We start from the raw sequence: 24556 nt of genomic DNA, 5'->3' as shown, positions 1-24556 counted from the left end.
ACACGATTTTTTTTGCTGTATTTTTTGTTGATGGTGCGGAACCCTCCGTGCGCGAGTCCGACTCGCACTTGGCCGGTTTTTTTAATAGTAAGGTACCTGCGCCAAGCAAACCCGGTTCTTAAGCGTGTCTATTTTCAACATTTCATACTTTAAGTCTGAATGGGTTCAAATGTAGCGTCCATGTTCGCTAGTACCATAGACTAAATTACTAGTTCATATTAAACATAAGAAAAATAATAAATAAAAGAGATTATAATAATAAAGAGAGCATAATACCATTTCACCCGAGGCAATTTACCGAGCAGAGCCGCAAGCGAGGACTGATATAAGTCGAGGACAAAATGCACATTAATGCTCGAATTATAAATCAAAAAAGTGTTACATGTCATACAAAAACTAATTTAATTGTGTTTAGGTAGAAAATTAAAAGAATTACTAAGAATACATTTTGTATTTTCAATCAAAATGCGTATGAAACAAAGCACAGGCGATTTAAAGTTATAAATAGTCGCAGCATAAGTACATTATAAATCAAAAGGCTAGCGATTATATATCATAGCACACATACAATAAGGCCAATAATTGCTTGCCACGTCAGCTCATACAATGGATATAAGTGTAAGTACATATAAAAGTTTAACATTAAGTACATATACTCAGACTTGCGTCAAAACCGTATCAAAATTATCCACAATATGCTTGTCATATACGAATTATAGGAATGTTCACTGGTTTTTTTTTCACCGCTTTGCTGGCTCGAGTCTGCGATTTCACTCTGAAAAGTAAAAAAAAGGTTAAAAACAAATTAGACATTAATAGTACATTACGATACAAGTGCGAAAAATAGGGAATTCGCAACGAGTGGCGATAAATTAAAACACGACTAGAGAGTGTTTTACATCGACTCGAGTTCCGAATTACCTATTCGCACATGTATAGTACACCGTTTTACAATACATATGGCACTTTAAATTTTCGACATAGTCACGTAATGTGCCAATTATAGCACTAGTGCAGTAAACTAGCACCATATTTACTGTAAAATATATTATAAAAGTTATTAATGTTTGTGGTTAACATTTAAGTACTTTAGTGTCTTGTATGTAAAAAATAATTAATTAAATACTTAACATGAAAAAAGAAACGGCTTTTCTTTTCACTCTAAAGGTCAGTCTGGTGAAGACCGTATTAACGGGTAAGTCGGTCTACATACTCTTTCGTCGCTTCTGACTTTTGCGTTTACATATACTCCACTTACAGAAGGTCGATAGAGCAGACAACATTAGACTCTAGACTAGATATATCGGGCGCCCAAGGTGTTCACAATATGAACACGCACTCTAACGCCTTGACAACAGAGGCGTGTTCAGATATTTGTGAGCGCCTTAGCCGCCCCGATATATCTGATGGCGACTGTACAGCGGTATTCAACCTTTTTTTAATAGGGCCACAAAGACGGTGTTGCCTTGTAGCCGCAAGATGAATTTGCTTAAAGCTGAAATTTGTGTGGCAAAATAATCTATCTCAGTATCACCTGGCGGGCCACCCTTAAAGCCCGGCGATCCGCAGGTTGCGTACCGCTGCTCTAAAATATCACATAGTCAGAGGTCATAAACCTTTTATGTGTAGTGTATATAGAAAAAGGCGGCAAATTTAAAAAATGTAGGCGAGAAGGGTTCGCACCTTTTTCTACTGCCAAAGTTGCTTGACAGGTACATTTGGCAGGTCCTTCGACTCCGTGCTGCGGACTGCTGTGCTCACTGCAATATGAACCTTGTCACATAGACACAAGGTCCAGTCCACTATAGTGTACCCGACTCCGTGCGGGCTGTGCTCACTGCAATATGAACCTTGTCACATGGACACAGGGTCCACTATGGTGTACTCACAGAACAGCAGGTCGGTGGCGTGTGTGCGCGACTCGCTCCACGTGCGCGCGCAGTCTGCGGCGCACGGCCGCGCGTCCTCAGAGTCCGTGGGCTCCGTGCGTTCTGCGTTCACTGTAACACACGTTCACTCAGTAAATTTGTGGCTTTCCATATAGAAGGGCCCTTTATGCATCATGTGCAATAAGGTCTCTATTGTTTCCCAAAAAGTTATGTCATGATGTATTGTTTGTCCGCATTTTCGATAGTCAAATTTGTTTGGTTTAGAAACGCGTAACTTTTTAGGACTGCCATAACCATTTGACCGTCCGACGATAGCATAGTATCCGAAAAAAATATGCTCTTGACCGTCCGCGGCTACCTTACTATCCAAAGGGGTGGAAGAAAGAATTGATTTCAGAGCCATCTAACGGAATTCTTCGGCATTATTTACTAATTCTCTTGATGCAACAACGTAGCCTAACTAAATAGTTAGCTGTAAAAAAATATAGATGGCAGTGTACGCTAGGGTTTTGTAGAAAGTTGTGGATGTGCAGCGCGGGGCGTGCGACGCTAAAAAAATCCGGACGGTTGAGAGGAAAACAGTCTCGCGGGCCGGACGGTCAAGTGGATAAAACAAACCTAGCCTATCTATAGGATAACCTTACGAAAATCCTGAAAACAAGATACAGTTGTGGTGCATAATTATTTTCCATCGTATTTTCACGGAAACGTACGAACGTGTCTTGCTATTTCAGTCAGCCTCAGTACAAAAAGCACCGAGGCTGATTAAAGTAGCATGACCATACTACATCTGTAAATACCACATACCTGTATGCTCTTCTTCCCGCTCGTGCCTCGTGACGCCGAGCTGGAAAGCGTCCGACAGCGTCTTGTGCGGCGTGTAGCGGGACAGGGACGCGGACGCTACGGGACAGACACACAAGTTACTAGCGTACTACTTAGCCATACTACAAAATGGGGCATATAATACGACTCGCGGTCGCCACACATAGGACGCCGAGTGACGCGTGCGACAGCGTCTGTGCAGCGTGTAGCGGGACAGAGACGCGGACGCTATGGGACAGATACACAAGTTACTAGCGTACTACTTAGCCGTACTACAAGACGGGGCTTAAAAGTCAACTCGCAGTCGCCACACATAGGGCACTGAGTGACGCGTCCAATAGCGTCTTGTGCGGTATATAGCGGGACAGGGACGCTTCATAATGCGGTGTCTCTTTAGTGTTAACTGGCCTGGTATTTTTAGCTCTTAATAAAATAATATAAGGGTAACTATAATAATTGTTTTCGTTACATAATAATTTAGAGCAGCGATTCTAGGTATTCGAATTTCCCAATTGTATAATTCGTGCTTCCATTTAGCAAGCTGAAATGGCCTTGAGATTTCCCGGAGGCCAAGAGACTAGCAGGCTTGGTCTGGTCCGCGGGCCGCAGTTTGAGGATCCCTGGGGGCCTAACCAAGATGACAATCGTTGATAGATAACGCCAATTGAAACTTAAATAACATATAGAAATGGTAGCGTGACTTTTGTAGCTTATACATTTTTTCTTTCCGTTTGGCGTGTGTCGATATACAGTCACGTTCCGTGATTGTGATGGAACAACTGATTTAGCTAGGACCCTAAACGGCGTAACAAACCCTTGTGGTGACTGTACGATGATATACTGTGATATGGCTACTGGGCTTAGGCAACACTCTCGCACTGTGCAAAAAGGAGGCGCGTTTGATAATAAAAAAGCGGCCAAGTGCGAATCGGACTCGCCCATGAAGGGTTCCGTATTTAGGCGATTTAAGACGTATAAAAAAAACTACTTACTAGATCTCGTTCAAACCAATTTTCGGTGGAAGTTTACATGGTAATGTACATCATATATTTTTTTTAGTTTTATCATTCTCTTATTTTAGAAGTTACAGGGGGGGGGGACACATTTTACCACTTTGGAAGTGTCTCTCGCGCAAACTATTCAGTTTAGAAAAAAATGATATTAGAAACCTCAATATCATTTTTGAAGACCTATCCATAGATACCCCACACGTATAGATTTGATGAAAAAAAAATTTTTGAGTTTCAGTTCTAAGTATGGGGAACCCCAAAAATTTATCGTTTTTTGTCTATTTTTGTGTGAAAATCTTAATGCGGTTCACAGAATACATCTACTTACCAAGTTTCAACAGTATAGTTCTTATAGTTTCGGAGAAAAGTGGCTGTGACATACGGACGGACAGACAGACGGACAGACGGACAGACAGACAGACAGACAGACATGACGAATCTATAAGGGTTCCGTTTTTTGCCATTTGGCTACGGAACCCTAAAAAGCAGGTACGGTATGATATGGCAAATACCTACGGTTTTTAAAAGCACACTATCTAATATTATACAATTAGCAGCCGAATTCACGCAGATACTTTCATTTTACATACAAGTATATACAGCAAAGTAAATTCGCAAAGTACAGGATGGATCGAAAATACATTGACAAAGATTTTTTACTGTGGCATATTGTTGATAATTTTAACAAACGTTTGCGCCTATGTATGAAAGAAAAAGGAGACTATTTTAAATATAATACAAACGTACCTATTAGGCTTCAGTAAATGATTGTAGTTTTATTTTTAATGACACTTTTTGAAAGTTTTGTAACTTGTAAGTAAGAAAAGTATTTATGCCTAAAAATATTTAGTCAACGTTTTTACGGCCAGCCTGTAATCCTTAAAGTTGTAAATAGTCCTTGCATTGATATTTATTTAGAGTAGACTACTTTGGTCCTCTAGCTAACAGGTGGGGGGTAGGGGGGGGGGGGGGGTGTAAAGCGTCGGTCACACGAACGTCTCGTCGGGGATGGCGGGCGCCAGGCGGAGCACCACCACGCGCCGCGAGTACACTAAAGAATAAATGTAAATATATAAATATTATGGAACAATCTTCTAATCGACCTAGTTTCACAGTAAGCTCAATAAGGCTTGTGGATACTAAGATACATAGATTATTTTTAACTGAAATAATTAGTGAATACTAAATTCACCAAGGCACTTCGAAACCGTACCGTAACATTACATGGTGCTTTTGTTATCATTAATCATATTCTGAGGGGTGAATGTGTAAGTCACACTGACTCTGAACAACTTTTACTATGGGGCCAACCCCGAAATCGCGAAAACAAAATCAGTGTAAGAGTTTGGTCGGTCAGTGATAAAAAATGTATTCTCCTCCATAATTATTAGTTGGGTGCGTGATTTTTTTAAGATTCAACTGTGTCTAATAAATCTTCTAATTATTGTACCCCAGACCAGAAACTTCCAAAACGCGAATAAAATTGTAGCGCGCGCACCCCGAGTAAAAACACACCATACAAAAAAGCGGCCAAGTGCGAGTCGGACTCGCCCATGAAGGGTTCCGTATTTAGGGGATTTATGACGTATTAAAAAAAATTACTTACTAGATCTCGTTCAAACCAATTTTCGGTGGAAGTTTGCATGGTAATGTACATCATATATCTTTTTTAGTTTTATCATTCTCTTATTGTAGAAGTTACAGGGGGGGGGAGGACACATTTTACCACTTTGGAAGTGTCTCTCGCGCAACTTATTCAGTTTAGAAAAAAATTATATTAGAAACCTCAATATCATTTTTGAAGACCTATCCATATAGACACCCCACACGTATGAGTTTGAAGAAAAAAAATTTTTTGAGTTTCAGTTCTAAGTATGGGGAACCCCCAAAATTTATTGTTTTTGTTCTTAATTCAGTTCATCGAATACATCTACTAACTAAGTTTCAACAGTATAGTTCTTATAGTTTCGGAAAAAAGTGGCTGTGACATACGGACGGACAGACGGACAGACAGACAGACAGACATGACGAATCCATAATAAGGGTTTCGTTTTTTGCCATTTGGCTACGGGACCCTAAAAAGCGTGCGCCCTGTGCAAAACGTACCTACTCGTTTGCAAATGTTCGTGTTATATAAAATATAACATTTATTTATTAATCCCAATGCAATATGAACCCACCTAGCGGGTTCTTGGCAGTGATAGTGTTAAAATATGTTTCGTGCATGTATGTAAACCCATTCGGCATAAAAAATCTTATGGCCCATGTGACTTTTTCAAGCAAAAGGTATCACTATATTGATTCACAATACTGGCGTGAAACTTAATAATAAACAACTTTGCGTGGGTACATAACATTATTGTACAGTTGCCCGCCATCAGATATATCGGAGCGGCCAAGGTGCACACTAATATCTGAACACGCCTCTATTATCAAGGCGTTAGAATGCGTGTCCAAATATTTTTGAGCACCTCGGCCGCTCCGATATATCTGATGGCGAGTGCACTTTATAAAAAACACAGATTCGCTTGGCATTTTGTTCGCATGGCTGGCAGCACTATACATAAATAATATTAAAAACTTTTTGCACATTTCCGTGTTAATATACCTATGTTATGATAGCACTTATAAATTAATAATTATAGGTACATACATTCTAGAGCAATGAAGACGTAAAGTGTCATTCTATGGAACTTACTATGTAAATATTGAAACTGTTAAAAAATATGAATTTGCGAGTGACTTTTGTTTACATAGCAAGTTCCATAGAATGACACTTTACGCAAAAATCCAAAGAAAGTGCCCCTTTTTCTCTGCCTTTAAGTATTTTAAAGCTTTCTTCAACCGATGACTGTTAAAAAATGATACGTTCGTGTACGAAGTTCCCCGCCGATGGAATTGGCAGAATTATCCTTAATGTAAAATGTGAAAAAGCAAAAAACTCACTTGCCAAATTAAAAACTCGCAATGCAAATAAAAAACGTTATTTGTATAAATTTTACTGACGTATGTTCATTTAAACTAACACGATTTCCACTGGTGTAAATTTAAACTAAAACAATCGTTATTAGTGTTATTACAATGTCAGAATGTGTTCAAAACTTAGAGCATATAGTAACTGGAGAGGCCTTGTCTGTCATTTTCTGTACAAAACAGTCTGCCGATTTTAGCGGGGGAGTGGCACGTCAAATGTATGGCTATTTGTACGTAACGTACAAATAGCCATCACTAGCTAGTATAAATCAAAGTCGCTTTCCTTTGTCTATCCCTATGCATGCTTAGATCTTTACTACTACGCAACGGATTGTGATGCGGTTCTTTTCAATACATAGAGTGATTCAAGAGGAAGGGTCACTAGTGTTAGATAAACGTCAGTCCATACAAAAGTATGCACGATTGTGCAAGGTTTACGGCAGAGAGGTAAGCTCTTAAGGTGACTCCGGTTATTAAATGCTCTAAGGGCCACTTGCACCATCCACTAACCCGGGTTTAACCGGTTAAACCTGGAGTACCCTTGGTTACCAGTACAATCTGACAGTGTTAACGGTTTAACTGTGTTGCAAGTGGAGCTAACGTTCAGAATGTCAACTTTAATTGGCCAGTCGAATGTCATAGGGAGTATTACTGCAACGTTTTAACCGCCAGAGTGCAGCACTAGTGACTTAAGTATACCATAGAGTAACTTATACATACTGTACCTTAAACTGTTTTTTGACAAGTTTTCACAGACAGTCAAATATGACATTGATACATCAAGGCGGTTTGTTTACAAAGGGCCTACCGGGAAACGCGAAATCGAAACTCAGCTATCTGCCTCTTTATCGCTCGAATATGAAAGAGTAATAGAGAGATTCGATAAAAAAATCGACTCTCTTGTTTGCGGTAGAGCCTTAGATTGTGACGTATTGTGGGAGTGGCGCCCCCTATGCAGACTTTCGCGAAAATTCCCTATTGGTCTGATGGCCCTATATGCGTGTGGCCCTACATGTATTGTTACTCGTACCCACAGACAATCCAACCTCTAGACATAGCATAGTCGCGCTACCCCCTCTGCCACACATACGGTAGCGTTACTCCATCTTCGAGTCAATCCCGTGCCGTGATTGGTCCGTGTCTTTGAACGGACCAATCACGGCACGGGATTCGCTCACCTCGTCCCCCCGCACCCCCGTATTTTTGGCAGCATCGGTTTCATGAAAGAATTGGCCTAAGCTCAGTCTAGAGGTTGGATTATCAGTGCTCGTACCTATATGCGTGTTGGAGGCCAGGGCGGCCTGGTGGGCGGGCTGGGGCGGCGGCGGCGAGTCCTCGCACAGCGACGTCTCGGACGGGTACTCGAACGTGCGCGTCAGCGAGTCATCGAACTGTATTTTGAGCTGGAACAGACACACTGATTTAAACATTCACGATTTTTACACATTATTAAATTATACAACGGGACTTAATAGCGTATCTAAGTTTTAAGATTTACCTCCGACGTTTCGAGGACGGTGTTGTTGGAACAGATACGTTTAAAGTCGTTATTAGAACACTTCAATCTAAACCAACTTTTACATTCATTACATTTTTAGATTTCATTCACACACTTTTCACTACCTCCTCACAACAAGTTTATTTACGCACATACAAGTACACACTCCCCTTTCATTCCTTTGCTAATGCTTAATACAGGCCATGCCTAGTGCGAGGTTCACTGCAATGAACCTGTGAAACTTTTATTGTTAAATAAAGATATTGTTATTGTTATTCATGATCGTTTGTCAAATTCAACACAAAACAACATAATAATTAGAGATGCCCCGAATAGTGGTTTTGGCCGAATACCGAATATCGAATATTCGGCCCCTCTCTCGGCCGAATGCCGAATATTCGGCATGACATGCGAACATTTTGAGTCACAATTATTATGAAAACTGATCGCTAACAAAGCTCAACGTTAGATGACGTTAGCTAAGATATAATTTTATTGAACAGCATTAATGAATAGAGTGAAACAAAACAGACTCATAACAAATAAAATGTTTATTAATCAACAAATGCTCAAAAAAGGGTCTTTGTATTTAACAACTTACCAAGAACACATTCTTAATATACCTACACAGTTTTTGGTTATTTTTATTGTGCAATTTTTCTTTTTAAGTAGGTGCAACAGTTATTCGGTATTCGGCCGAATAGTAGGCAACATTCGGCCGAATACCGAATATTCGGCAAAGTGGCCGAATAGGCCGAATACCGAATAGTTGCTGAATATTCGTGGCATCTCTAATAATAATAATAATTAAAGGTCGGCAACGCGCACGTAACATCCTATAGGTGTAGTTGCAGGCTTCCATAGGTGTTTGCCACCGATGTGTTATAAAGTAAATTAACAAACCGTTGGTAATCGTTTGTCCCTATCCGTCCTAAATAAAAAAAGGAAAAAAACTTCTAAAACGAAATACAAAAATCCAAGGCATTTTTCTAAATCGTTGGCAACCTCTGGATAGCATCGTATCAAAACAATTGCCAGGTCAATTTACTTCAAAAGCACTTTTAGCGGCTGATCAAAACTAAAACTTATCAACAGACAATTAAAGATCAATTTCAAACGACGGCCCTTTATAAACCACACTGTTTCTCCAAACAGAACTCCAGCCCAAGATAGAACTATGTCAGCGTGAGATTACGATTCAAAACGTAAGTGATCTCCTACTATTTGTTAATTCGGCACGGTCCCATGCGTTGTTCGCACGTTTCACGGGTCGGTAGGCCCGTATTTTTGACACAGAAGAAAAAGGTATCATGTACATGTAAGTTTACTTTCGTATATGACATTTTGATATATAGATATTAGTGTAATTAAACACTATACAGTACATAGAAGAGATTAAAACCGGCCAAGTGCGACTCAGACTCGCGCACGAAGGGTTCCATACCATAACGAACAAAAATGCCAAAAAAAAACACGTTTGTTGTATGGGAGCCCCACTTAAATATTTATTTTATTCTGTTCTTAGTACTCGTTGTTATAACGGCAACAGAAATAACAACGGTTCATGATATTACTTTTGGGTACGGGATAAACGGCTACTTTTGGGTACGGAACCCTAAATACTATAGCTTTATCATGAGAGCATGTATTTAATGTCGTTTTCAAATTGGACTCTTTTCTCTTACGGAGCAAGAATGACTAAAGTAGATAATTGTATGCAAACAATTGTGATGCTTATTGATGAAAACTATGTGAGCGTTTAAATGAACTAAGAACGTTTCGGGTTACTAATGTAAAGGTATGTAGAAGTGAAATAACGGATGCGTTAAATATATGGTGTAAGGGTCATTATTAGGTTCGTTTACCTTTCTATATATTGTGAAGGTATTATATCGACATTTCATTCCACTTGTAACTACGATTAAGAGGAAACTATTAGGCTAACGCCAAATTGCAGTTTTATGTTGAAGTTTTACGCATTTTAATCAGGGGCGATTGACATGAAATAAATCACACGGAAACTAGACTATATTTGCAAGGGCGGACTCCAACCAAAACTTTAAAAAATACAGTTGGTTCGATAAAAAAATTCACGAAAACATGTTTAATTTTCAGTTGTATATCGTCATCACTGCATACCATAGCAGTGTAATTTTAGTAGGTATAAAATTTTTCATTGACGACACGTTGTCGTTCTCGGCGCTGGGGGTACTACTCACCCGGGCGGCGCGGCAGCGGTCGACCTTGCCGGGCATGGACGAGCGGCCGTTGATCAACACGTTGTCGTTGATGAAACGCACGGCGAGCGGGGACGGGGGCCGCAGTTAGTTATCAATGACGACACGTTGTCGTTCTCGGCGCTGGGGGTACTACTCACCCGGGCGGCGCGGCAGCGGTCGACCTTGCCTGGCATGGACGAGCGGCCGTTGATCAACACGTTGTCGTTGATGAAACGCACGGCGAGCGGGGACGGGGGCCGCAGTTAGTTATCAATGACGACACGTTGTCGTTCTCGGCGCTGGGGGTACTACTCACCCGGGCGGCGCGGCAGCGGTCGACCTTGCCTGGCATGGACGAGCGGCCGTTGATCAACACGTTGTCGTTGATGAAACGCACGGCGAGCGGGGACGGGGGCCGCAGTTAGTTATCAATGACGACACGTTGTCGTTCTCGGCGCTGGGGGTACTACTCACCCGGGCGGCGCGGCAGCGGTCGACCTTGCCTGGCATGGACGAGCGGCCGTTGATCAACACGTTGTCGTTGATGAAACGCACGGCGAGCGGGGACGGGGGCCGCAGTTAGTTATCAATGACGACACGTTGTCGTTCTCGGCGCTGGGGGTACTACTCACCCGGGCGGCGCGGCAGCGGTCGACCTTGCCTGGCATGGACGAGCGGCCGTTGATCAACACGTTGTCGTTGATGAAACGCACGGCGAGCGGGGACGGGGGCCGCAGTTAGTTATCAATGACGACACGTTGTCGTTCTCGGCGCTGGGGGTACTACTCACCCGGGCGGCGCGGCAGCGGTCGACCTTGCCTGGCATGGACGAGCGGCCGTTGATCAACACGTTGTCGTTGATGAAACGCACGGCGAGCGGGGACGGGGGCCGCAGTTAGTTATCAATGACGACACGTTGTCGTTCTCGGCGCTGGGGGTACTACTCACCCGGGCGGCGCGGCAGCGGTCGACCTTGCCTGGCATGGACGAGCGGCCGTTGATCAACACGTTGTCGTTGATGAAACGCACGGCGAGCGGGGACGGGGGCCGCAGTTAGTTATCAATGACGACACGTTGTCGTTCTCGGCGCTGGGGGTACTACTCACCCGGGCGGCGCGGCAGCGGTCGACCTTGCCTGGCATGGACGAGCGGCCGTTGATCAACACGTTGTCGTTGATGAAACGCACGGCGAGCGGGGACGGGGGCCGCAGTTAGTTATCAATGACGACACGTTGTCGTTCTCGGCGCTGGGGGTACTACTCACCCGGGCGGCGCGGCAGCGGTCGACCTTGCCTGGCATGGACGAGCGGCCGTTGATCAACACGTTGTCGTTGATGAAACGCACGGCGAGCGGGGACGGGGGCCGCAGTTAGTTATCAATGACGACACGTTGTCGTTCTCGGCGCTGGGGGTACTACTCACCCGGGCGGCGCGGCAGCGGTCGACCTTGCCTGGCATGGACGAGCGGCCGTTGATCAACACGTTGTCGTTGATGAAACGCACGGCGAGCGGGGACGGGGGCCGCAGTTAGTTATCAATGACGACACGTTGTCGTTCTCGGCGCTGGGGGTACTACTCACCCGGGCGGCGCGGCAGCGGTCGACCTTGCCTGGCATGGACGAGCGGCCGTTGATCAACACGTTGTCGTTGATGAAACGCACGGCGAGCGGGGACGGGGGCCGCAGTTAGTTATCAATGACGACACGTTGTCGTTCTCGGCGCTGGGGGTACTACTCACCCGGGCGGCGCGGCAGCGGTCGACCTTGCCTGGCATGGACGAGCGGCCGTTGATCAACACGTTGTCGTTGATGAAACGCACGGCGAGCGGGGACGGGGGCCGCAGTTAGTTATCAATGACGACACGTTGTCGTTCTCGGCGCTGGGGGTACTACTCACCCGGGCGGCGCGGCAGCGGTCGACCTTGCCTGGCATGGACGAGCGGCCGTTGATCAACACGTTGTCGTTGATGAAACGCACGGCGAGCGGGGACGGGGGGCCGCAGTCGTCGGTCTCGTCCGAGTCCGAGTCGCGGGTCAGGGCTTCGGGGCGGAGCACCACCACGCCTGGGTCGGACGCCTGGAAACATTAAAATACTTTGTTAGAACGTGAAATAGTAGTAGTATACTACTTTATTGTAAAAAAACAGGAAAATAACGCACGTCATTAGTACAAACTACAAAGGCGAACTTATCGCTTGAAGGGAACTCTTCCACTTAACCTTTGAGCAATTGAGGGAGAATTGGAGACTGTGGAGATCCGTATCAGACAAGACGGAAGTAAAAAAGGATTTAATTTAGTAATATAAAATAAGAATTTTATTTCCATTCCGTTACCATTTTTCATATACTTTGTATAAAGGTAACGGAATGGAATAACGTAAAATGTATGGAAATTGCGGGAAACTTTATTTCTCCTATTAATAAGATCGAAAAATCTCATGAGATATAAAAGATAATAAAAAAAAACAAATTTGAAAAAAAGTGTTGTGTGCAATTTTAAATAAAATGGTTGTGATGTTTACTTTCCATCACAATCTAGGTTACTCTTAGTGGAATTCTATTGTTTGTAGGTAAATAAAACAATTCATTATTCGGTCCACACAGCGCGCCCGCAACAGCCGCCATGATGAGAACTCAAGTGTTGCCAGCGCATCTGCTTATTTATTGATGAACACTAAAATGGTTATATTGAGGATATCTAATCGAAATTAGGTATTAGCTCAATTTTGTCGTTGCTAAGTTTTTAATGTAATTGTTTTTATTAAAGCATAATTATTATTAAATATCGTAGTTTAATGCAAATATTTATGATTCAATGCATTAGCGTGTCAAATACAATCGTAATTGATTACTTGATTACACTAACAAGCCAATTCGTGCACGTGCACCTGACATCAACACGATATTTGAATGATATTGGAATCATATCAGTTCTGTCATTCGCACGGGCGTCTCGCTCGCATTAATACGTGTACGGACAAAGTCTCATTTTTATGGCAGTGGTGACTTTTTGCAGCAAAAGGTGCCAATGACAGTAGTCATTAGCACTAGTAGTAACTAGTGCCAACAACATGTCAACAGTAATCAGACCACGCATCAACCCACAAACATGTTTGTAAGAAAGCTCAGCTAATTATAAGATTTATAAGTAAAGTACCTATACAAGTGTATCAATTTCAAGTCGCATTTCTAGCTGTCTATGACCATAAACACTGAAATAATCAACAGTAAAAACGACCTTAAACCAGTTTAGGTTAGGTCTAAAATGGAACGGTGGACAAGAGCTAAGAGAGGCAATGTCGAGAACGATTCTACTTTTTTTGACAAAGAATGCCCGGTCTCGACCGGTCGGACCGCTTCTACACTCGCCATCAGATATATCGGAGCGGCTGAGGTGCCCAAAAATATCTGAACACGCACTCTAACGCCTTGACAATAGAGGCGTATTCTGATATTTGTGAGCACCTTGGCCGCACCGATATATCTGATGGAGGATGAGTGGAAAAACGATCGGACGACATATGAAAATCGAACTTTCTTAAAGCCATATTGAAATGCCCTTGGTGATTCCGCGTACTTTCTTAAACGTTTCCATGTAACTTATACGCGTGGTGAGACATAGTTTTGTGCAAATACCCTATAGTAGTCTAACGCCCGTTGGAGAGTGTACTTAATTTGGTTACCGCTAAGATCACTTTTGCAATAGTACGACTGTGCAAGATATGATGTTTAGATAGTTGCGGTGAGTGGTTGGTATTTGTGTAATGAAATTGGATCTCGCCTACACTTCATTTGTCAAACTGAATGACTCGAAAAACATTTTGTTTTTTATATTTAATTGTCCATAGAAATCTCAAGGTTCCGCCCGCAACTTCGTCCGCGTGGAATGATAATGACTATGATTGATAATAAAAACTATCTATCATATGGCCTTCCACGGGCCTCAAACCATTTTTATAATAGGATGGTAAAATTGCTTTTAAAATAGGCTTTCTAAATCACTCATCACGGAACAGTAGCATAGCAAACCGTAGCATTAAAGAAACAATACCATTTGTTTAACAGATTAAGATGCCGTAGGTTCAGAGAAGTTATTGAAAATCGTACCGCTTTAATTTTTAAATCATAATACCAATAATTTAAGTAGCAATCTTGAGGCCTGTCTCCAGTAACTACATCGATTCGTAACCTGATTTCTTGACTTTGACTCGTTAGAAAAAAATCACGATCATAGGGTCAGGTCTAATATACACCTTAAAAACTTGTAATAATTATTGCACAAAAGCTAAAAATGCGCACTTTTACTTTTGATCAAACTCATCTATTTACCTCCTGAGACCCAGAAATATTTGTTTTGTTTTTGAATTTGGAACCCTCCAGTTACTCAATGAAAGTTCAAATTTTTTTTTGGAATAGGTATGTACAAAAAATTGTACGCTGGGTCTTAAGAGGTAAATTTAAATTAAAAAAACATGATATCCGCGCGTGTGCCTCAGTCATTTCGCTCACGCACGCCTTAAGGGTCAGCTCAAAAATCACTTCAGAAAATTCCAAGTACATTGTGTTTCGATGAATGCTCCTAATCGTGCGCCCACGCATGCGATAACGCGGCACGTGCACCTTTATCGCCGATCGCCCCGATCCTTGGATCTGTGGCTGCGAGAAATGTAAGAATGTTTCCGTTGCGCGTGATGCACTGTCGCCGCCAGATATATCGGAGCGGAAAAGGTACTCACAAATATCTGAACACACCTCTATTGTCATAACCTCTTAATGCACTATTTTGAGTCGCAGTGAACGTGTTAAAGGATTAAGAAACCCTTCGGACCCGCCGCCATTATACATTTGAAGTTCGCTCTCATTTCCAAACGATATACTTACATGCTTTAATTACATAAAACTTAGCATGAATATGAAGATTAGCTCAGGACCGGGACAAGTGGCGTACTAGAAGAGAGGCCTATGCTCAGCAGTGGGCGATAAAGGGCTGATATGAGGATGATGATGATGAATATTTTCGTAACATAGACAATTATACATATTTATGTCTGGTAACATCGCCCACACAGTTAACTGACAGTTCGTAAACGTTATTGCAATAGGCATAAGGTCCACCGATGTTATACAAAAATACATATAAAATAAACTTCTACAGAATGAATAACGCCGTAAGTATAACGTGTGTACAGTCTACAGCAATAATATATTACTCTTCGAAGGCCGCAAAAACATGTGACACGCTCTTATGGCTCTACAAATAAGATCGTGTCAGATATTTTTGCGGCCTTTGTTGTGTAACATATTATAGCAGGTGTCTGTAGAGAATTTGTGATTCACAAATTGACATTAAAGTGGAAATATAACAGAGTACGCGCATTCCGTTGTCATCGCAATGGACTTTGATATTAAGTAAATGAGTAGGTTATTATTAATATTAATCATCACAGTGAGGATGTACTGTTATAGGAGCTAGAATAATATTTAATTAATTATTTATTACCGAATAGAGCAGGAAGTTAATGGAGGAAACCCCATACGTTGTGTTATGATAATGTTTCTATTATTATTTCACGTTATAATTTAAAATGTTTTTTAAGGATCTTACTTATAATTGACCTATACAGAGTGATATTGTTATGTCACTTATGTCTGACGTCTGACCATACCTGAGGGGTGAATATGAAGGTGTTGTAGGTCATACTGAAAACCTTGTACTATCGGGTCTAAATAGGCGTGTGCACAAATCACGCGTTTTAGGCTACTTTTTTACCATGTTAGGAATTTATATGAAACAGCACAATATGAGTCACGGTCAAGTCACCTACTTTTTTAGTTTTTTCCGGTATATTAAATACCTATAAATTTTGTTAAAAAATAACTGCTGAGTTACTCTTTTTCTGATAATTTTCTGTTGCTTTATTAACTTTATTTCGTGCATGGTGGGAAATAATTTACATGCAAACATTCTTGTGGAATGGGTCAGCTCCCGAGCACCATGTATAGAGGGCAGTAAACAACCGTATGGAATCGTAATACAAGAAGTACAAGCCACCCTGTATAGAGAGCGCAGTGAACCACCGTTTGGTCTCGTATCAAAGTAAACATGACACACACAAAGTGTGCCGGCCAATTATCGCCAGGCCGTTTGTCGTGACTAACGGGAAATAATACACTCAGTTTTTGCCCTCATGCTGTTACACGGCGTATATACTCGTATATATACAAGTACTCATCTCATATACTCTCTATCCGAATTAAGTTTTACCTCAATAACTCAGAATTACCCGTCTATGTAGAGTCTATGCGGAAAAAGAAGAGAGATTGTATTGGATCCCATACATTTCACGACTCTTCTCTTTCGGCACATAGTCTACTTCAGTTGTAAATTTTGCTTGTCAAGTCATATCCCTCGGCTATATAACGAGCTATTTTATACTTAAATTAAATAGATGTGATATGCAGATTAAAGATATACAACTGACTGAAAATTATACATGTTTTCGTGATTTTTTCTATCGAGCATACTTTAACCTAATAAGGTTTTGCTCGGAGTTTGCCCTTGCTAATATAGTTTAGTATCCGAGTGATTTTTTCAAAGCATTTGCCCTTGATTAAAACGTATAAGAGTATACAAACTGCAATTCTGCGTAAGCCCCCTCTTAAAAGTATTTCAATTTGTCAATTTTTAAAAACCTTACATGTCATACGCTCCATGACTCGTGCGTGGTTTTTGCAAAACAAGCCTTATATATTATACGCACGAATGTACATGATTCTAACGGTATCATGTGTCGGCGGCAGGCTCATGTTTCCTTAGTGCACTTGATGGATAGGTACATAAACATTTATAGGTTTATACCTACCTTAACCATTGACCATTGACCTTATGGTCAATGTGGAAGACATCATATGTATTGCTGGGAAATCGTCATACGGCAATAACTCTCATATTTGTATACTTACGTCTATCAGAAACAGTCAGAAAGAAAGAGCTTGACCACGCTTGACCAAAGATATTTGATTGAGTAAGAAGCGTAAAATGTAAGACAATTTCGTGCTTCGAATTTAACAGCTAAACGAAGGGGCGCTGTAGATTTTGCGGTAACTCTGATTGTCAAAAGTTGACGTTTGACAGACTTTATCTCTCTATTACAACATTTACAACCAGTTCTCTTTGGCTTGACTAAGTGATGACAATTATGAACAGTGCAATAATCTAAGTCAAAAATGTACTTCTATTTTCTTCGTATTGATTCGTAGTATTTTCAAAAGTATTCAAACAGTACGTTGTTCGTAAACGACACTCTGATAGTATACTTTAGTAGTTTAGCGACCCTTCGTGTCCACACATAAACCGTCTGGATTATTTACAGTCCCCTTTTATACTATCAAACGACACACATTTGCATGTCTGAGCTCTTATTGGGGCAAAAGCAATATATCGGACGCTATAGGTACTCGCTTTTAAAGACTTACAAGTCAAACACAAGTTACTATCAAAAAAAATGTGAAGCACTTTTAATCCTGGCTGTATTTATCAAATGCCCCAAATCAGCACGCGGTAATCCAAGGCCACGCGCAAGTATGCATGATCGATTATTGAAATTGCAAACAACGACGAGTCAGCTGTTCACGTGTCAACGAGCGGTTATAACACGTAAAAGATGAAATTAGAAGGCAGGTGAAAAATTACAAATAAATGTTACTGCTAGTTTAAGGGACCGGGAGGAACGAAGTTCACAGCCCGGACAGAATTTTATTGCTGGGGGTTTACTGCGAAAACCGAAATTCGCAAATTGCGGGGATCTATCTCTTTTACTCCAACGAAGGCGTAATTAGAGTGACAAAGAAAGATGCCCGCAATTTCCGAACTTCGATTTTCGCTGTTATAGCCTTGTTCTATTGATAATGCCGGCGGTCAATGCCACTGTGCGAACGGGGAAGCATTATAATTATGCGTGTGCGATAAAGATAGGAAATGGAGAGGCAATGTACGAAATTCCTTGTGCAAAGCGTCCTAACTTTAGCAGTCAATTCAAAATCGAACACCAGAAGCAATGAACTCTACTTAAAAGATTCGTAAGCCACATTACCCGTCTTCGTCATAAGCATATAGACATTCGACCTTACACCTTTGTAATAAAGTGCTAATTTGTGTATTTATTTATGAATGTAGTGTGTGACATAAGACCGTTTGTGATTGAGCCGTCAGATTGGACGTGTCGTATAAATAATTGCACGTATTATACGCGGATTAGTGGATTTAGATTATGTCCGATAGGCAAATGAGTTGCTTTGAATGTACTAAAAACACTTATTATTGAAGCTTTTGTGAAACGGATGAATTTCTACTAATCCCTTCTATACGATATTTGACTTTATTTAAAATTAATCAATTTACACCATACATGAAATAAAACAGCAGAAGATTAATAGAGAAACGTAGACAGTAGTTTAGACACAATTCATATTAACTTTAAATAAATGTCATATACTAAGAAAAAGTGACCAAGGCCTCCAGTGCCCCAGGCTGGAATCGAACCAGCGTCCTCAGCTATCGCGGCAGGTGCCTGTGCCATTCTGTGCTTTTTGTTAGAAAGGTCGAACCATACTGTTCTACCTTAGAGGTGGCCAGGGGGCGCCATAAGCCTTCAGTAAGAAGTGCATATACTTGGAAAAATTCGACCTGTGGCCCAGTGGCCGAATGGCACAGGCACCTGCCGCGATAGCAGAGGACGCTGGTTCGATTCCAGCCTGGGGCACTAGAGGCCTAGGTCACTTTTTCAGTATATGACATTTATTTAAAGTTTATAATTTATATAGTAGTGTGTAAGTGTGTCTACTTGAAATAAAAAAAAATTCTGAAAATAATTTAATTTGTTCTAATACAATTCATATTTGCATACCCGTAATACACGTGGAAGTCCCTTTCTAACAAAATCTGTCAAAAAGTGACATTCGCTTGTATTACAATTTACGTTACAAGCTTTTGATAAACGGGGCACAGGTCAATGTTTTGAGGACTCACTTCGTAGTCCGTCCGTATGTAAGTACGCTATGCGGGGGAGCGCATATTTATAGATAGTTCGCTCAATATTCGTACACCTATGAGAATGACAACATGAGCAGCTTAATAACCTCTAGCCGCCCACAGACCTATAAAAAGGTCTCCTGTTCCATTCTAATTTGAATCTTTGTTTTGACAAGTCAAACTTGCATTTTTATTGGCAAGTTTTGACGTCTGGGCGCTCTAGGCGCAGAGGATATTGGCAGTTGACATGCCCTTAAGCCGAAACCGATTCCAAAATCCAAAATTAGCCCCGTTTTAAGCTGGAAGTAAATCGTTTTCCACTCTAAAACGACTATCGTGTCTAGATTATCAGTTAGTCGTCAGACAATAACTCGATGATGTATGGGAGCGGTTTTTTTGGCGTATATTGTGCGCGCGCGTTTTTACAGAGCCATAGAAAGCTAATCATGTCGCAATTATATATATAAGGCCCGCCACAGACATTCTTCCGTATAGGGAGCGTGCATGCACTGTAGGGGGCAGCACAAGAGCCCCGGCGGCGCGAAATGTAAATGTCAAGGATAAAGGTCTAATTTACGTCACAAGATGGCAGAACCTGCAACGCACAAGCGTGAATGAACTGTAAGGGCGCAGCACCTGCTATTAACGTGAAGTGTCAATGTCAACTTAATGTTACCGATTTAGGCCACAAGATGGCAGATCCTCCAAGCCTCCAACACGCACGGTCCCCATTGCAAATAGTGAAGTAGTTCCCGAACAATTCAAAGTGAGAACGTGCCACGAATTAAAAGTTTAGTGAACTACATTTTGTATTAATCATTGGCATGTGTATATTTCGCGCCTGCCTATAGGCGCGACTAAAGAGCAACTGTACAATTTGTACGCCTATAATATAACCTATCAGCACCCCTAGCACATGATTAGCACGACAGTATCATGTGCCAAATTGCCAATCATATGCTAGCCCGGCTGGAGTTACAATATAATTGGTAGAAATTCCATATTCTACGGAATGTTCTATAGTGTGCTCACAGCCTAACCAACTTCCGCGGAATCACCCGCTTCGACGTGGTTACGTAAACTGCATTGTTATGATTAATAAGTTTAATAACACACTATGGCAAAGAAACTGTGTATGATAGTTTTCCGGTGCACTGCGGAAATTGTGTTAAATACACATACATACTTGCCTACATGTTCCAACCGTTTGTGTTTGACAAATTTTCATGTGACCGAGGGCGCGTGTGTTTTCGAGGGCTTGCAAGTCTTTTTTTATCATTTGCATATATTTTTGTGTCCGATTCATTATGATAAATTGCTCATTTTCTATATTATTTCAATATATTTCGTTATAAAATTAAACATGTGTCATGATAGCCTCTCATTTAATTTAACGAGCGGTGGCAAAAAACCGGGACAAAATATAAAGAAAATTTCGTCAGCTGTGATGGCTGTGATACTTAGATTCACTTTATCTATTTATCGGCTAATTACGCGACGGGAAACGGCTAAAGTGACGAATATTCGATAAGTTTCGATAAATGGCATGAGTCATAAGTTTAACTTTTACTTGGAAGAAACAGGATTGTGTGTCATCGTTGTAATAGTATTTATCATGATATCTATGGATAGGCGAGGTGGATAGCCTATATTTTAGTTAGAAACGGCGAGTGTCGGTTTAGTTTTTAGGAGACAAATTAATAACAAAAAAATGAGTTGTTTATAAATTTAATTTTTATACAAGCTAAAAGCTTGCTATACTTTTCATTTTTCATTTCGTTCTTACTATTTAAGTGTATTGGATACGAGTACCGATCGCATGCAGCCCCTACCCTTGGGCAGACACCCCTTGCGGCACATATGTAGATGTATAATAATATATAGCTATGTCTGGAACAGTCTTTGTATAATTGTTGATGGAGGGACATGTACAGGACAAATTATACAAGCAATTTCCATAAAATATATGCAATTTCCATAAAAGTGACTGGTTGTAATATCAGGATATGCAATTGATCTGTATGGATATGAATGATATGATGGTCGTTCTTGTCGATGTGACAGCGTGATAAAACGGTAAGCATGCGTCACTTTGAAAATCGCGCTATGTTTAAAAGTGACGAATATTTTGTCACGTGGATAAAGCCATCCATAATAGGCCTGCTGGATTTGTTATGGATATGATCGGAAAATTCCATGCATTTTTTTTTGGCCCAAGTGGGGTGGCCCTAAAACAAGCAACAACGGTTGCACTCCGGGAGTGCCGATAGAAGTGAAAACTCACCTCACTATGTTACCGACGCCCGGTAACACGACACATACGTTTAGCGGAGGTATTCTATTTATTTATTATATTTATTATCATTCTCAAATAAGATCACACTTTTTCATTGACATGTTTATTTACATACTGCCATGACAACGTCAAATTATTTGAATATGTTCAAATAATTTATATATAGGAATATATGAATAGGTAAAGAGTCTTGAAAAGGAGGATTTGTTAGCTGGACGTCCAATACGCAGTTCGTCCAAATCGCATTTCGTCCATTCGTCTACTACGCAGTTTGTCCATAAGTGATGCGTCCATTTCGTGATTCGTTAATACGCAGTTCGTCCATTTCGCGATTTGTCGCTCTGCATTTCGTCCATTTCGCGATTCATCATTACGGAGTTCGTCTATTTCGTGATTCGTCTATTAAGAGGATATGGGAAATGAGAAAATGGTCAATAATATCAGCTACGCCGATGATATGGTGCTACTGGGACCCACGGTCGGAGCCGTTAACGAGTTGTTAGGGCCCGGCCACATGTCCACGGTGCGGCGCCGGCCACCGTGTAACGGCACGGCGTCGTGAAGTAGCACGGTGCCGTGTACGGTGCCGTGCACGGTGCGACGGCACGATGCCGTGTACGGTGCCGTGTACGGTGCGACGGCATGGCGCCGTGCCGCGGCACGGTGCCGCCACACCGGCGGCGGCGGACGGCGCACCGCTCGGTAGTTATTGTTTTGCTGTTGCATAGTTCTCACGTGCTAATTAATGCACTAGACGTGTGCGCCGCGCCGGCGCGCCGCCGCCGCCGGCCTTTTTTGCCACGCCGCCGCCGCCGATAAATGATCGGCGTGAAATCGGCGTGACCTTGAATTTTGTTAATTAGCAATTCCGAGTTGGTATTTGGATTACAAAATGGAGTTTTTGTATATATGTTCCAAGTTGATTGGAATTGGAAGAACTTCGCTTCGCTCGCTCGTTCGACAATCAATAAATCTTTGTTTCCATTCCATCAACCCCTTGACCGCCAAATACGTCAACTAACGCGTGCGGCTACAGCCCAAAGCCCAATGTCAACCTTCGTGCCTTTCTACAAGGTTCACGAAAACGCGCCGCTCACGCACAGGTGTGTCGTACAAAGGCGTACGTAACTCAGACAAACGGTTCGAATTTTCATACATGAACCGTGGCTGCAGTAATGAGAGACGCATAATTTATTTTACAGTACATATGGGGCTACTTTTCCGCACTAGTGAGTAAAATAGCACTTTTCGTGCGTATGTCGAAACTTTAAAGTGCCATATGTACTGTAAAACGTTGTTCGATACACGTGCGAATAGGTAATTCGCAACTCGTGTCGATTTAAAACACTCCCTTCGGTCGTGTTTTAATTTATCGCCACTCGTTTCGAATTTCCTCTTTTTCGCACTTGTATCGAAAAATACTATTTCTTGACAAGACTTCTACATGGAGTTGGACGGAATGCCTACTGGACAAAATGTGTTTTGGACTAAATCCATGTTGGACGACATGCTGTTGGACGAAATACGTGTTGACGTAATACGCGTTGGACAAAATGCTGTTGGACGAAATGCATGTTGGACCAAATACGTGTTGGACGAAATGCGAATTGAAATATCATTTGGACGAACTGCGTATTGGACGTACAGCTAACAAATCAAAAGGAGTCCGCAACATAAATGTCAATTAACATTGAGTTTTTCTTTATTGATTTAAATGCCATTTAAATGATGAGTGACCACCTTACGGGGCTTACGGTCACGTGATCGCCTTACGCCCCTTACGGTCACGTGATCGCCTTACGTTGTCTCGAGTTTATCATTTTTTCCCCATCTCAAAAAGTGTCCAGCGCCGCTAAAGAAGTTTTCACTTCAAAAAAATCCGAAAGTTGAAAATAGAGTACAGTCCGTTAGCTTTATACAGGTTTCGGCATAAACATCATGTTTCAGCCGAAGGTTCGGTTTCGGTTACGAAACTGTATTTTCAGTAATAGATTTCGGCATAAAAACCATGTTTCTGCCGAAGAATCAAACTAGGGGAAAACCGAACCTTCGGTTTTCGCCACATAATCCGGTTTCGGTATTGCATTTCACTCTTACTTGTCCGTACATGTATTGGCGCGTGCTAGACGCACGGGCGACTGAGCTCATTTAGATATAATTTTGATGTCACAATGTAAGTTTGAATTGGCCTCTGTGTAATATACACAAACGTGGCCTTTACCCTGTCACGGGCGGGGCAGGATGAGTGAGCGCATCTCTTTCCGCTCTGATTGTGCGCACGTGTCCCGCTCGCACGCGCGTGCTTCGCTGTCGAGCGAGCGAGACGGGCTACGCGTATGACACTGGGGATAATGGTGCGAGTTTCGTTGTAAGGTTTTACTAAGGCTGTTGGTGTGCCTTATGACCTTCGCTATAGGGTTCAAAGTCCGTAACTGAGTAGACGATGCGAGTGCGTGAAGAGGTAGCAAAGAACCTACCGCGAAACAAGAAAATCGAAATCTCGTTGTCTGCCTCTGGAGTGATAGACAGGCAAATAACTAAACTTTGCAGTCTGGTTAGAACTGATTAAATGAAGGGGAAGGACATAGAATAGTTTTTATCATCATCATCATTTCACGCCGACGTAGTCGCGGGCAGAGGCTAGTATACAAATATTTGCTATTTGTGCACTATCTGATAACGGGAACGTGACGGATTATGTCGATCGATCTTTGGGGGCGTATCGGACGCATAACGCGAAGGCGGACATTCGGACACAGAGGTCGATTCCCACCGGCTTTCCTAATCTGAGGAACGCCTCTTATAAGTGTAGGTAT

General features: G+C 41.8%; 1 protein-coding gene across 1 annotated transcript in view; it reads right to left on the bottom strand.

Annotated features, from left to right (window-relative positions):
- Window positions 1-1854: 1854 nt before the first annotated feature.
- Window positions 1855-24556, bottom strand: part of LOC134660709 (serine/arginine repetitive matrix protein 1-like) — a 43817-nt gene continuing 21115 nt past the window's right edge. The window contains exons 4-7 of the mRNA XM_063516491.1: window positions 12311-12490; window positions 7971-8100; window positions 2697-2792; window positions 1855-2000 (exon numbers count right to left, since the gene is read on the bottom strand). Of these exons, the coding sequence (XP_063372561.1) occupies window positions 1855-2000; window positions 2697-2792; window positions 7971-8100; window positions 12311-12490 (552 nt within the window). The remainder of the gene's footprint in view (window positions 2001-2696; window positions 2793-7970; window positions 8101-12310; window positions 12491-24556) is intronic.

This window comes from Cydia amplana, chromosome Z, assembly GCF_948474715.1.
Source record: "Cydia amplana chromosome Z, ilCydAmpl1.1, whole genome shotgun sequence".
Lineage (NCBI taxonomy): Eukaryota > Metazoa > Arthropoda > Insecta > Lepidoptera > Tortricidae > Cydia > Cydia amplana.
The sequence above is the reverse complement of the archived record's forward strand: the minus strand, read 5'-3'. Positions and strand labels throughout refer to the sequence as shown.